The following is a 14,728-nucleotide window of genomic DNA, read 5'->3' on the forward strand; positions in this document are numbered from 1 at the left end:
GCATGTGTACGATATCATTGCTCGTTATCAATTCAATTGAAGCGAATCTTTGTTTCATAAAAAAAACGCTCTCCACAGTTACTGAATGAAATAATTCACCGGAACCTGATTCATTTATCACTGTAGTGGAGAATGCGTAAGGCTTTCATGTGCACTATATCCCTTTGCTCAGTTCCATTGGTGGCTATAACACTTTGACAATAATATTTTCCCTTCAAACTCCACGAAATGATGAAGCATTCGCTTTGTCTCGCCACAAGTTTCGATCATGTGATGCAACCAATGAATCATCGGACGCGTGATCATTAGCACCGCTTGGCGAGAGCCAGATTCAGCCAGATCAAGCTGGACACACCCCCAGAGACTGCTGATTAGAGGTTGGGTGTTAGTCGAGTTGATGTTCGCTCACAGCTTTTCGTACAATGTTGGATGAGCTAGTGTACGAACACTTTGTGGTGTTTTCAACCCAAAATTCAATCGTTGAACAGATAAGGTACGATTGGCGATATGTCTCAGAGCCTCACATTTAAACAATAGAAACTACATTTCCTTTTGGTGTTTCATGCATTACCAGGAATCGAATGCGTGTTTGCACAAGGGTCTGAAGCCGTCAAACCAACAATATAGTACTTCAACAAAACAGTTGCATATGAAAATGGGGTTTTTTGTTTGCTATATTTCATTCATGTTTATGAGGTTTAATTGTATCCAAACCGAGAGCAGTTACCGTGTAAGCATAAAAACCGTTTCAATTACATTTGCTTGCCTTGCCACCAGCGAAGTATACGGGAGCAATGGCTTCTACGATCCGTACCTGCCGTTGTCGACGTTCTTTCCAATACTTTATACAGCCGGATGCGTCGTACAACATCGAGCAAACGCTGCGCTGATATTGATAACCCCTCCATTGTTGGCCCCTTCATAAGCATATTACAATCACCCAATAATGACGTCGACGCGTCGACCTGCGAACAAAGCAAATACTAGTTCACACATCATTCACAAAAACAACCAATGGAAGACTAACGTTCACCGAGTAACCAACAACGGGCTCCACACTACTTGACACACGCTAGTAGCGTAAGAAACACTCGAATCAGTGGATGTTACCATGCACGGGTAAATCGTACCGACTTATCCCAGAGGAGCACTAACACCTGAGATAACTAATTGCTCTCCTCCACTAGGTCGCACACTCGTTCGTTCGCACTAACAACCCACATTCCACCTGGCCACGGATTTGATCCGATTGATCTGATTAGATTGCGATCGGCTGAGAACCCTCACGCTGCGCTGCGCTGCACCCTCTCTACGATGTCTCGAGCAGCGAAAAGTGCACCGACCGGACCGGAGCGATATAAAAACAGTTTCTATCCTAACCCTCATCCGAACGGTCGTTTCATCAATCGGACGAAGCCAAGCCGGACCATGGATTTAACGGATGTTTGTGCCGCTTCCGTAAAGGAAGCCCTCGATCACATCCTCAACGACGCACCCGACGATCCGGCGCCCATCAACCTACTGGATCTGGATAGGATAGTGCAAAACTACCAGCGCTGGACCGAACAGCAGCACGGTACCGGTCTCCTTCCATACTACGCACCAAGCGTCAACAATCATCCGACCGTACTAGCGCTGATGGCTAGACTGGGCGTCGGATTTAGCTGCGCCTCGGAGGAGGAAATGTGTACCGCACTCTCGCTAGGCGTTCCACCCGGTCGCATTCGGTTCGTGCATCCGGTCAAAACGGTCGAATCGATCCTGTTCGCCAAACAGCACCACATAAAACGGCTCGTCGTGGACAGTGAGACCGAGATCGACAAAGTGTACCGTCACTATCCGGACGGTCAGCTGCTGCTTCGCATACGATTATCACGCGAGCAAAAGTATGGCTGCTGTCCCCGGGGAGACGCACCGGGCATCTTGGCCCATGCGAAAGCGAACGGTATACAGGTGGCCGGTCTATACGTTGCCATTCCGGCACCGAATCAACATCAGGTGGAAGCACTCCAGCGTGGACTGGAACAAGCGAAGGCGGTGTACGAGCAAGCTTGCGCACTCGGTCTCACGGATATTCGTGAGCTGGCCGTTGTAGGAGCAGAAACCATACCCTCGTCAGCACTCGCACGCGCGATCGCGAACCTCGAGCTACCGGCCACCATCAGTTGCGTCATCGAAACTGAGCGCCAGTTTGTGGAAAGTGCCGTAACGCTCGTCACTAGCGTACAATCGAAGCGGATCGTCCGTGATCCCGACCAACCGGAGGTAATCCGCGAGATAATGTACTTCATCAACGATGGCCGGTACGGTTCGTTCGAGTGGTGGACAACACCGGTGACGAAGGAACCGACCGTTTATCGTACGAATGGTGCCCGGCAGTCGCTGCCAGCTCAGGTATGGCCTTCCTCGGTGTGGGGTCCAACCTGTGATTCGGCGGACGTAGTGTTCGAGAAGGTTAATCTGCCCGAGTTGGATATTGGGGACTTTTTGGTGTTTGCGGATGTCGGTGCGTACGGTGGTACGCTCGCTTCCCAGTTCAATGGTTGTCCGTTGCCACGGATGATCGCCTGTGCCCACAACAGCTCGACCAGGGCACTGCTCGGTTTCGAGGTCACCCACTAGGGGAACAGCGGAGTGTGATTTGGAGGATTTAAATAAACATATTTTTATTATAAAAAAACAGAAACTAATATTACAAACAAAAACTATGTTGTTACTATAGCTAGCAGAGTCAGACGGAAAGGGCCGCTTCGGCCAATGGTGTAAAGGCTTCGTGCGTAACCAGCAGTTTACCCTCCACCGTGCTGCTGTCCACCGGTTCTGGTGTGCTAGAGGCAGGTGCGGCAATCATGTCTTGCAGTAGTTTCCTGTAGAGCAAAAACAAGAAGCGAAGTGAGAACCAGCACCATCGTGAGCGTCATCGTCAAACAACTTACCAGGTTTCTTCACGCAGGTACGCAACCACCTTCGGCAGGGCAAAGCCATTGAAGCGACAGGACAGTACCGAGGTGTAAGCGCCACAGTTCTCAAACACCACACTATCGCCCAGCTCCAGCTCCGGCAGCTTCCAGTCGTTCAGGATCAAATCAACCGAATCGCAGGTCGGTCCCCAAACCATCGACCGATACTCGGTGGCCCCCGGTTTGCGCGCCACAATCGGTATCGCCGGTTGTGCCTCGTGTGCGGTCGTATAGAACGTTCCGAACACACCGTCGTTTAAGTAGTAGTGCATGATCGTACACTCGGTACCATCCTCCTCCTGCACCTCCTTCACTACACGCTTCGACTCAACGAACGAAACGAGCGTGACGGCCGATGCCACGTAGTACCGTCCCGGTTCCGCCATGATGCGCACGTTACAATCCGCCGGGAAGAACCGATCGATAGCCGCATTGACGGCCACCGCAAACCGATCGAGCGGTTTGTTGTTATCCCCCGGGAAGCCACCACCAATGTCGAGCACCGTCAGCTTATAGCCGAGCGTTTTGGCGTACTCGAACAGTCCCTTGGCCACCTGCACCGCATCGTAGTACACCTCGTGCTCCTCACAATCCGAACCGACGTGGAAGCTAATGCCGACCACGTTCATCCCCAGCTCCGCCGCGTATCGTAGCAATTCCGGACCATCCCGTACCGGCTCGCAACCGAACTTCTTACCCAGCGAGCACCGGACCTTCTGCGAATCGTGCCGTATGCGCAGCACCAGGTGGGCCTCGGGATAGTGCCGATGGATCTTCTCCAGCTCGACCGCACCATCGAACGTCATCGTGAGCACCTGCTTGGAGCGGGCGTACAGCAGCGACGGTACCGATTTGGCCGGCTGCGCAAAGATGATGTTGTCCGGATCCACGCCCAGCCCAAGGATACGCTCGAGTTCCCCTTTCGACGCACAGTCGAACCCGGCACCGAGCATGTGCAGCGTCTGCAGGATGCGCGGATCATCGTTACACTTGACCGCGTAGAACGGCTTGACGCGTGGCATCTTCGCGCACCAACCGTAGTGCTTCAGCACCACATCGTCCAGATCGAGCACATGGAGCGGTTCCTCGTGCGGGCCCATCCGGATGATATCGCGGATGACATCACCGATGGACAGCTCGTCTCCAATTAGCGTCAGATCGGACGGGCACACCATTACACTCATTTTTGGTTTTTCGATCCTTTCTTCTTTCTCTTCTTTCTCCGCACGAGAACGCGATTGACGAGCTGTGGGCTGGCTGGCTGGTGGTTTAATGTTTTCACTACGATTCCGATCGGTGCGATCGATTTGACAGCTCTGCCTCAGGTCCTCAAGCGGCTAGAAACGCGATGGAGCTACACAGCGAGCGATGATGCCAACGATGTACTGATAAAGGGGTATCGGGGAAAATGGGTTCTTATAGTCCTCTCTAGGCCACGCCACTTCTAATCATCCGTCATCTCGGTGGCAGGGGCAGGGGAAGGGGAAGGGTGGTGGAGGCAGAAATGTCCACTTGAATGGAATGGAGACGCGCCATCGGGTTTGGAAGACGAATGACGATCCCCGGCTGCCCTTTGCTTTTTACCCGGAACCCCCATCGATCATGATAGTGTCCGGGTGGCCGCTTCACGCCACCGTAACAATGGTGGCGATGCGCCATTATCAGCGGCAGCCTTCGTCCTTCGGTAGCGGCATGTGTTCGGCGCTACTTTCCCCCAAAAAATCCAAACCTAGCTCGATTTTCGTAGAAAGCAACCCTATCTGATATCGAGGGAATCACGATCTTGTCCGATGTACAATGGGAACCGAGTTTAATCTGTGCGATGCTGCGCAAATTGATGTATTCAACGTGTTCAAATTGATGTGTCCAGAGTTCAACGGTGAGAACAACCGTTACAGAAGAAGCACAAACAAAAGGGGCACGCGGGAGATATCGAGCAAGGTTGGATTTGCTTTTTTCACCTCTTTTTCTCCTGCTGCTGGTGACATAAAACAATAGTCATCGTCGCGATGATAGCCGCTACTACACCGGCTGCTCATTTCTCCCACCGTGCGTGACATGCCAATTCGTTCTGGCGTACGCGCTGGCCCGCTTGTCAAGCTGCGGGGCGCTGATCATCGCTCATCGCGCATCACATCCAACTGCGGCATCTGCGAGATGGGTTTCACATAGGCCAGCATCCATGTCACGGCGTGACCGATGAATGGCGGACTTATGCCGGTGTGAAAATCGATAAGCCTATCAGCGATTTGACAGAATCACAGTTCCATCACGTTTGGCTCGATCATAGCATTAAAATGAAAGGAACACAAACATATGCCATAAGGGCGATAGTGACGATGATGAGAAAATGGTTTCCGTTCCGTTGCCGAGTTCAAGGTTCTGCTGATTGTGCGTGGACGGAATCTATTCGAACAGCGACCGAAGTGATTAGTTGTCGATCGATCATACGTTTCTATAAATAATATCGTCAAATTAGCTCTTCGATACAGGCGACTCTAATGCCACTTATCAATGGCAGGTCTCGATCATTCGCCGAGCACATTCCGGAATGACATGCTCAAAGCACCGTTCCTCTCGTAACAAACGTGATCGCTTACCTTTCCATGACCTCTCCGATTCTGGGGAATGAGGATAAGAAGAGACAATAAACTCAATAAGTCTCTACATCATTTGCGGATAATCCATCCTTTCTGCGATCAATCAATCCCGATCCTACGAATAAATCAACTATTCAGAAAAAATATTCCCCGTAATTCAAACTTCCAATCTATACACTATTCAAGAAGAAAGCGCCTACATGAATGCCATACTTTTCGATTGCGCCTAAATACAGGCAGCAAATGCAGGCTCGCTTTATAATTTTTTGGAAATTTTGAATAATTTTTGGTTTAAAAGCAATAATTAGGTATTATTTTTCTTATATTAGGGCCCTCAGGAGTGCGGCAGGTGTTTTTGTGAAAGATGAACCTTTCGAGAACAAAAAATTGTTTTAAGAAAAATAGTATTTTAAGTACATTTACCTACCGTTGCCCAGAATGTTTAGCAATTGAAAAATAGAAAAACACTCGACACGAGATACCTAGAGAAGCTTATAATCTAAGTAAAACAGATTATAGTCGATTTACCTGCAGGTCACACAAAATTAGTTTGTGTTTAGCATATCCTCAACTAGATGAAAAGACTAAAATATGCCCTGAAAATTTCGTGAAAAACATATTGTTGTCGCGTTCTTTTTTCTCTTAATTCTGTACGTACCAAATTAGCTTGAAGCATTTAAAATCGAGGTTTATCAATGGGTTTTATTACGAACAAAAGCCGAATGAATTATGAACAACTTTTTCAATGATTTTGAATCCGAAAAAACAAGTATATGCGACTTTTCAATGATGTTGACAGACTGGCGATTTGCACGTAGAGCAAAAAAACTAGTTTTACGACGTAACTTATCACCTTCGTGTAAAAAAGGCCGCTAATTAGTTTACTAATAAGTGTATCGATGCCGTTGTTTTGTGTAGCTACAATATTTGCCAGAAGATTGATTTGTTTTCCGACGAATGCTCCAATCACTGAGCGAACTTTAAAATGCTTGATACTATGAATACGTTTTTTTTTTTGGAATTTTAGGAAGCTACCTGAAAGGCCAAGCCTCTACAAATGATAGAACTATGTGTAATGCACAAATGAAAATGAAAAAGTTCTAGCATCCGTTGGTACGAGGGTTAAAGTATCATGTAAGCAGCTTACCCTTGTCTACCGATTTGAGACTGTATCAAACCATATGACACATCATCCAGCCGCGCACCTTGAAGTACCTGTGGATTCTTGCGTCTAGACGCCGGGTGCCGGATGGTCGCATCCTGGATAAAGCGATTTCCTGCGCTTCAGCGCCTAAGCGCGATCTCGATTCCGGTCGGGGAAATCACACTCGCTCAATCGTGTCCTGCCTTCTGGAATCAGTGACGCAATGCGCTATGGCCGCACCACTTCAGACTGCAGATGCTACGAGAGGCTCGTCATCTTGAGGGGGTAAAGATTAGTTTTTTTGTGCGCGCGCGCGCAGTCCACGCCCGCCTCTCGGTAGTTCACTGTCGCTACTCGTGCCCAAGAGGCCCACAAGAGTCGCAAGAAGCATGTTATCTATTGATTTTAAAAGTAGCCAACCGTGGATCACATGCTCCCACAAATATGCTGACTAATTTGTTTCAATGACACCAAATCATGCTGCATCAGCACGCTGGGTGTTCGGAAGGCATCATTCGGTCACCGGATGATACCACCGATGCCAGACTGGCTGCTGCTGCTGCTAAGTCGGCCTGCCCGCGTGTCTAAGCGGAACTGTCCCAAATTAAATGATAATGGCGCAACTTCAACCCATGCTCGATGCGTGCATGGTGCTAGGGTACGGTGACAAAATTCAACAAAAAATTAAGGTCTTGGCAACGGCAACAACGAGGCTTCCGTGCGACACGAGATGGCACTATAGCGAACTACAAGAGAGAGAGAAAAAGAGAGAGAGTTAGTGGGTATTTCCGAGAATTCAGAGTTCAGTTCCGAGCCGCTCGCGCGCGTTGGGCTCGTTACGAAGCATACCGGAGGAGCCACGGCTTCAGCCCGCCACAAGCAAGGCCGCTTGGGCTGTGTATCATATGTTCGCCGGCGCATAACGTAAACAAAACGGACGCAGCAAAACCCGCTTCTGCCGGTTATGCTGCTGCTGCTACTGCTGCTGCGTGTGTATGCTTTCTCGTGCGTACGGCTCTCTTCTCTCTCGGATGGTGATGATGATGATGATGATGATGGCAACAAGGCAAGGCTAAGGGAGAGGAACAATAGACACCCGTGATAACCGACGAATGATTGATCAACCTGCAAAACTAGATGGATACCGGATCAAACCGCTAATAGCATTTCGGGTTCGGTGTTTTTCTGTTGCTTTCGTTTCCGTATGCGGAACAGCGGTCCGTATCTGCCTCCGTGGGAGAATCACGATCACGCACTCACCGAATGTCCTCTTCTGCCTTTTGGCTCCTTTGATCGATGCCTTTTTCGTGAGGTGACAGAGATCAATCGAGATTCGTTTGCTTCACAGCCTCATTTAGCTGCCTCATTAGATGATAACTTGAGCGATTTTAACTGTACTTTTTGGCTTTAAAACCCAATCGAAGGAGCCTCGAGTGCTGATCTTCTGGTGGCAGCTGGCGATCGCTCCCTCACTTCCTTTTTAGCTCTTTTTGTAGCTATTTCGCTCTCGCGCGCTCACGTTGAGACTGATTTGCTCTCTCCGTTCAATGGACGCACGCGCTCGAGTATAAAAGCAGAGGCCACCGCTCTCTCGCCGCGTGTTTTCTTCCAAGAATCGGTCGGTCGTCAACGTTCCCGTTCGTTGGTTGCGGGTGTAAAAGTGCCACACCACCCAAGTGGGCAGATTTTAAGGAAAACTCCACAGTTTGCGGTGGTTTTTCTACCCTTAAAATTCGTTTCCACTCTGGCCGTGGTTGGTGACTGCAAGAAAAAACACGTCAACTGTTGTTGTGTGGTGCCCGTGTGTGTTTGTGCGCGCGCACTCCGTTCACAACCGCTCCGTTGTGTCACGGGATTTTCCTTCTAGAACGTCGTCGTCGTCGTCGTTCATTGCTGCTGTCGTGGACAGTTTCGCAATTCCTCGTATCGATCCATATGCCCACTGAACAATAGTGGCCAGTGACGACCATCAGAACCTGACCCCCGCTTGAAACGAGGTGCGCTGGTTCTTCTGGTTTAGTCGAAAAGTTTCGAGAATTACACACCAGGTAAGTTTTGACCAGCCTCTGAAGAGACAGAAGAATATGATGGTGAAGAGCAAAAAAAAAACCCCTTCGGTGTGTCACATGTTGTGTGGTGGTGTAAGAAGCGAAAGCGAAACCCGGGATGGCAACAGTAAAAATAGCCACAAACACAGAGCAGGAGGGAAAAAGGAAGGAAGGTTATTGTTGTAACTTCACTCGCCATCCGCTTTTTCTGCTACAAAACCACCTTCCCATGTTAGCCTCGGTAGGTTGACCACTTGTAACCCCAAAAAACCGTCGAAGGTCACTTGATTAGAACCGTGAACCGTGATATGACACGTCTCTCCCTCTCTGGCGGTGCTCGTAGCGTTTGTTCGAAAGCGAAATCAACGCCGACTTGGTGGCACAGGATCTGGCATCGGCATGAGTCAGCCCTACGTCAGAGCACGCTGCGGGGACGCTCTACTCGATGCACCGATCATCCATCCACCTAGCACCAGACCAAAGTAGCCTCGGCAACAGCACGCCCAAGCAGCTTCCCCGATGATGGTTTTTCATGATGTAACGCTGAATGGTAGACGGTGATCGCATAGTAAGATTGTCGGCATCACGTCTTGTCGCCGTTAATGGCTCGTCCTGTCCCGGCTGCTCTCTCTACCTTTCTCTTTTCCCATCCTTATCACTTTCGCGTCGGTGTCGGCATTTGTGACGCTTAAGATGTGATAAGGACCGAAGCGTCGTACCCGCCATTCGCTTGGGAGGTAAATTGGGCGAAAAAGTGTTGGCAACATCTGCGAATGTTCGATTTCGTTCGTTCTCGAAGGTCACTGCGGTGCCTCCTGGGTTGGGTCGATAACCCCGGTGACTTGTTCTTGCCTCGAGGGTCGAGGGGTGTTTGTTGCTCTAGGTTATGGTAACCCTGTCGATCGGATTCTAATTTGGATTTTCTTTTTCCTTTTTGCAGGACTTCATAGACGGTCAGTGGGCCCAGGCGTCCCAGGGCACTGACCACAACAACAATTGGCACCTGCTGGGACTAACTGACTCCAACGCCAAACCGCCTTGGTGACAGACGCCACACCGTGTGCGGGGAGCCTGTTACTACGCTGTTATCCAGTGATCTACCTCCCACCCATAAAGGCTGCCTCGTAAGTTCACCTCGAATTTGATGGTCCCTACCACGCAATGCTCACTAACACACGATCCTCGTCGTTCCTTTCGTTACAGTTTGTTTGTTGAAGTTTGAAGGAGTTGAAGATTTGATTCATTGCAGAATCGAAAGCGTGTAAAAGCGGGGAAGAAAGTATTTACCATTAGAGCGATTAGAAGCGGAATTACCCAAACCGAGCAAGATGAAGTTCCTCGAGAATGACTCGGAGAAGATCCAGATCATTGACGGACCGGTCAGCGTGCCGACCATTATCGATGGTATGGTAAGCGAGATGTCCACCGAGCATCCATTCTACGTGATGGACATCGGAGACATTGTGCGCAAGCATCGGCAGTGGATCGAGAAGATGCCGCGCGTCGTACCGCACTATGCGGTCAAGTGCAACGATAACGAGGTCGTGTGCGGTACGCTGGCCGCACTCGGTGCCTCGTTCGATTGTGCTTCGAAGGGAGAGATTGCGAAGATCCTGGGGCTCGGTGTCGCACCGGAGCGCATCATCTTTGCGAACCCGATGAAGCCGGCTTCGCATCTGCGCTACGCTAGCAGCAACGGTGTCAAGACGATGACGTACGATAGCGATACGGAGCTGCACAAGATCAAGCAGTATTGTCCGGATGCGAAGTAAGTAGCAAACCGAATGATCGCGAACGTTGCTCGAAGTGTTGCTTATGAACCTAATCCCGTTTTCCCCATCTTCAGGTTGGTGATCCGGATCCGATGTGAAGCGGAGAAAGCCCAGTGTCCACTGGGAAAGAAGTTTGGTTGCGATCCGGTCGAGGAGGCACCGCGTCTCATCAAGATTGCGCGCAGTCTCGGGCTGGATGTGATCGGAGTTAGCTTCCATGTTGGTTCGGGATGTGCCGATTTCCCGATCTACTACAAGGCCATCTCGTACGCGCACGATCTGTTCGAGTATGCGGCCCAGCTCGGTTATACCTTCAATCTGTTGGACATTGGTGGTGGTTTCCCGGGTGATACCGGTACTTCCATCGATGAGGTATCGACGATCGTGAACGCCGCTCTCGAGCAGTTCTTCCCGGATAAGGCTGCCGTGCGTGTCATCTCGGAACCGGGCCGTTACTACGTCTCGTCGGCATTTACACTCGTGACGAATGTGCAGTCGAAGCGCATCTGTTTGAACGCACGCACCGGAGCGATCGATCGGATGATGTACTACCTCAATGACGGGGTTTATGCCTCGTTCAACTGCATCCTGTACGATCACCAAATTCCACGCCCGAAACTGATCGGTGGCCAGACGGGCAAGCAGTACAACAGCACCATCTGGGGACCGACGTGCGATGCGCTCGATCAGCTGATCGAAACGATCGCTCTGCCCGAGCTCCAGATCGACGATTGGGTCGTGTTCGAGAACATGGGCGCTTACACCATTCCGGTGGCCAGTCCCTTCAATGGGTTCGAGCTACCCAAGATCTATTGCTACATCAGCAAGGCAAACTGGTAAGTGGTCGCACACGGAACGAACTCAGAGTGTCCTTCATCCCGGGATACTAATCGAATGCACCTCTTCTTCATTCTACAGGGAACTGCTGGAGTCGCTGTTTCCGCTGCAGAACGAGTGCTCCGCGGGGCAGAGCATTGCCGAGCGGTTGATGAGCAGCTTCGAATCGGTGGTCTGCGCCTGAAGCTATCCGAGGGTTTCTGCAGACGACGATGCGCCCGCCAGGGCGCTCCTTCTACAAACCCTCCTCAAACCGGAAGCAGCTGACCCACGGTTGATTTACTACTGCTACTGCTGCTGTTGCTACTGCGGGTACCGTAGCGTTCGTTCGTGCTATCGCCTTTTACCGATTGCTAGCGACGTACGGTACGAGTCCCTCTCTATTTTAATTTCGCTTTTATTAACGCAAGTCACAACGTTTCGATCGTTCCTCCGAAACGCGTGGCCTCTCCAAAACAATAAACGAAGAGGCAGCCTTTATGAGCCTAAAACGCCTTTTAAAAAACAAGTTTTGTTGGTTTAATTGCGTCGCCGCATTGTCTCTCCTTCATACCGTAAACATGCTCTTTCGTATCTTCTTGTATAGCAGCTCCATTGAGCCCTACATCACCGCTTGGCCTTGGCGAGTCTCCCTCGTCATGCGCTGATGGTGCCGTTTACGCTCTTCCTTGCGACACTGATTCTTTTCCTTACGTTTAAGCCGCTCAAAATGCTACGAGACTTGTTCTTGCCGTATGTATTCGGTTTGGAAAAGTTGTTCCGTTCGTACCGTCGCATCCGGTACGTTTCAGAAGAAGCTTTTCCCTTTGGCCTGCCACGGTTATCCACCCTACTGTGCACCTTTCATACTGCTAGATGCTCGACCAGAGATGAATCAGCTCGCTGTGGGGCATAACGTTCAGTTTGAACCATAATTTAAAAACTCAAGGTCGCGCAGATTCTGACTATTTATGAAGGTCATGCTGAAGCTGGGTTAAATTTGAAGTGCGCTTTAGTTTGTGATCTAAAAAAATCAACTCCTGTATTTCCAACATCTTCTTCACGTGTTTTCACAATCTTTTCGATTTTCTGATTCCAAAAACGTTTCCATTTTTTTCCATTTTTACCGTTTGTGATGCCTACTTCAGCTAACTCACCGGCTCTAGACAAGGTTTTTCCAATCTTTCCTGATGGTTTTTGGTAGTCTGTCACATCCTTAACATGTAAACTATTGCTTTTTACCTTCGCGTTGTGCCTTTGAACCCTTCACTTCACCTGATTATTTAAAATACTTTGGAGGGGGGCTCATTTCACGCACGTTATTTCACTCTGGCGAATTTCGCCACGAGATTCGGGCGAATTTCACTAACCGCTCGCTCGAAACGGCGCGAAAATGATTTAAAATTTTGAAAAATCTCTAGCCTCAAACTGATCTTTCTCGAAATCTCGCTCTAGCAACCGCAAACCGCCACAAATGCTGCATTGAAAATCCATCTCATTCGATTTTAATCACTCCAAAACTACACGACAAATACATACGGTTTCGTCGGTGTCACGGTTCGCTCGTTGTCGCGCTCGTTGCTGGTCGGGTGAATTTTCGCGAATTTTGATGGCACCTTTTTTTTGCGACCAGCGACAACTGCGCTTTCCACTGGCCTGCATCTTAACAGGGGCGCGCTCATGAAAAATCTTACCAGTCGGTGAGGATTGTCCACCGACTGAAAAGGCGCCCTCGGACCACTTCTACCCACCAGCCAGCTTCCGCGGAAGTAAAAGTGTTGCGCATGTGGAGGGGCCTGTGCTGGCCTGCTACTGAAGGTTTCCCTTTTTTCGGCGACGGAAAATAAACTGAAAAATATACCCTCCGGACAGCCAAAAATCTCGCATGCATACGGTGACCCGGAAATTTGCCGCTCACCGGACTGTGAACCGCGGACCACCGGTGCTACTCGTTGGGGGCGCAGACTGCGGCGCTTGCATTAAGCGTATCAGCAGCTGTCGTGTGATACTGTTGACGATATGCTTCAGCTTCTAATGTTGACGTAGGTTTTATTTGAGTCGGAGGTTTCGGAGGAAAGTGAAAAACTGATCCACACCGTGCTGTTCTTCCTTTTTTCGCTCTCTCTCTCTCTCTCTTCAAATTGATTCTCTTCTTCTCTCTATTCTATTTAATTGCTCATCACACAACACACCTAATCACTTAGAGGTGACACAAATGAAGGCATTTTGCATAATTTATTGTCGATCAGATGATCTCCAGTAAAGATCATCGCTGCGAGTCCCGGCAAAGAGTTAGTCCGTAGGCATGGCAACGGCCATGAGAGAAGACACCCGGCATACGCATCGCCTTTCGAATCTTGGAGAGAAGCATAATAGTAACGCAAGCATAGAAGAGCGAAACACAGAGAGCAAGAGACACCGACTGCGTGTTCGCTCACCATTCAACCGCCCGGTTCGGAGGTTCCAATGGCAAACTGTACGAAACGTGATCACATTTAACGGCCGAACTTGAACACTACAACACGAGCGGCGTGGTGTCCGTGGTGCCGTTACGCCGGGAAAAGTGTAGAAAAACCTCGAAGTCACTGTGCAGTGCGGAAGGAAAACGGTTTGCACAAAGGTAATGCATTACCACCGGGGTCCGGGGACGAAGTGAAGAGTGTGTGTGTGTGTGTGTGTGTGTGGCTATTTGCGTGCATGTGCAACACCGGGGTTCAGCTGTTTGGGGTTTCAGTTCCGATCCGTGGCACAGGCTTGGATTATGTTGCAAACGAGTGAGTGAAGGCGAAGTCAGCATGATCCCCAGGAGCACCTCTGGATGGGAGGAGTACGACTGAATAGTGCCTACGAAGCAAGAGGCCGCCAACCTAATTATTCGTGGATAAGCGTGTAACCTGACCGAAAATCATTCATGCTGGTGCTGGTGTGCTGCTCATCGTACGTGGTGCGTGTACGGTGCGGCTGACCGGTATTAGGAAGAAGCCAACTAGAGGAACTCCAAAGTGTTACTTTGGTGGTGTTGTTGTTGGTGCATCGAATGTTCGCAAGGAAAACCCAACTAGTAACCAAGATGTGTATAGTGAAGATTACCGAAGTGCAATTCGGCAAAAGAATCAATGCCCTTTACGTTAAGTCAGTTGAAATAACCCCCATCTTTCTTTCAGCATTGCACAAACACTGAAATAGTGTTTGAAGTTAAGTAAAGTCGCAGAAATAGAAGAAGTTTCAATTTCTAATGCCTGTGCCCTGGGCAGAGTGCGATTGAAGGTGCGCCTACACTATCTAGACGACCTGCAGTGAACCTTAATATCAGCAGCAGTAGCCGCAGCAGCAGCAGCAACAGCAGCCACCTTGGATTGCTGTTCGAATGTGTAGCATCAAAAAACGG

At 49.7% G+C, this 14,728-nt stretch overlaps 3 protein-coding genes across 3 annotated transcripts; 2 read left to right on the forward strand and 1 right to left on the reverse strand.

Annotated features, from left to right (window-relative positions):
- The first annotated feature begins 1,413 nt into the window (after positions 1 to 1,413).
- LOC125956625 (ornithine decarboxylase 2-like) lies at positions 1,414 to 2,641 on the forward strand. Its single transcript, XM_049688691.1, has one exon. It carries the CDS (start codon positions 1,429 to 1,431, stop codon positions 2,620 to 2,622), a length of 1,194 nt encoding a protein of 397 aa, XP_049544648.1. The 5' UTR covers positions 1,414 to 1,428; the 3' UTR covers positions 2,623 to 2,641.
- Positions 2,642 to 2,731: 90 nt separating this feature from the next.
- On the reverse strand, positions 2,732 to 4,144 carry LOC125956623 (ornithine decarboxylase 1-like). The gene is made up of 2 exons (XM_049688688.1): positions 2,937 to 4,144; positions 2,732 to 2,867 (listed from the first exon to the last, which is right to left on the reverse strand). Exons 1-2 carry the CDS (start codon positions 4,142 to 4,144, stop codon positions 2,732 to 2,734), a joined length of 1,344 nt encoding a protein of 447 aa, XP_049544645.1.
- A 4,172-nt stretch (positions 4,145 to 8,316) lies between these two features.
- LOC125956624 (ornithine decarboxylase-like) lies at positions 8,317 to 11,869 on the forward strand. Its single transcript, XM_049688689.1, has 5 exons — positions 8,317 to 8,752; positions 9,693 to 9,876; positions 9,956 to 10,520; positions 10,599 to 11,360; positions 11,443 to 11,869. The coding sequence occupies exons 3-5, from the start codon at positions 10,081 to 10,083 to the stop codon at positions 11,543 to 11,545; spliced, it is 1,305 nt and encodes a 434-aa protein (XP_049544646.1). The 5' UTR covers positions 8,317 to 8,752; positions 9,693 to 9,876; positions 9,956 to 10,080; the 3' UTR covers positions 11,546 to 11,869.
- Positions 11,870 to 14,728: the final 2,859 nt, after the last annotated feature.

The sequence above is a fragment of the Anopheles darlingi genome, chromosome 3, assembly GCF_943734745.1.
Source record: "Anopheles darlingi chromosome 3, idAnoDarlMG_H_01, whole genome shotgun sequence".
NCBI classification, from domain to species: Eukaryota; Metazoa; Arthropoda; class Insecta; order Diptera; family Culicidae; genus Anopheles; species Anopheles darlingi.

Coding starts and splice junctions, on each gene's coding strand:
- LOC125956625 (XM_049688691.1), top strand. CDS start 1,429: ATGGATTTAACGGATGTTTGTGCCGCTTCCGTAAAGGAAGCCCTCGAT.
- LOC125956623 (XM_049688688.1), bottom strand. CDS start 4,144: ATGAGTGTAATGGTGTGCCCGTCCGATCTGACGCTAATTGGAGACGAG. Junction 2,868..2,936: donor TACCTGCGTGAAGAAACCTG/GTAAGTTGTTTG, acceptor TTTGCTCTACAG/GAAACTACTGCAAGACATGA.
- LOC125956624 (XM_049688689.1), top strand. CDS start 10,081: ATGAAGTTCCTCGAGAATGACTCGGAGAAGATCCAGATCATTGACGGA. Junction 10,521..10,598: donor CAGTATTGTCCGGATGCGAA/GTAAGTAGCAAA, acceptor CCCCATCTTCAG/GTTGGTGATCCGGATCCGAT. Junction 11,361..11,442: donor TACATCAGCAAGGCAAACTG/GTAAGTGGTCGC, acceptor TTCATTCTACAG/GGAACTGCTGGAGTCGCTGT.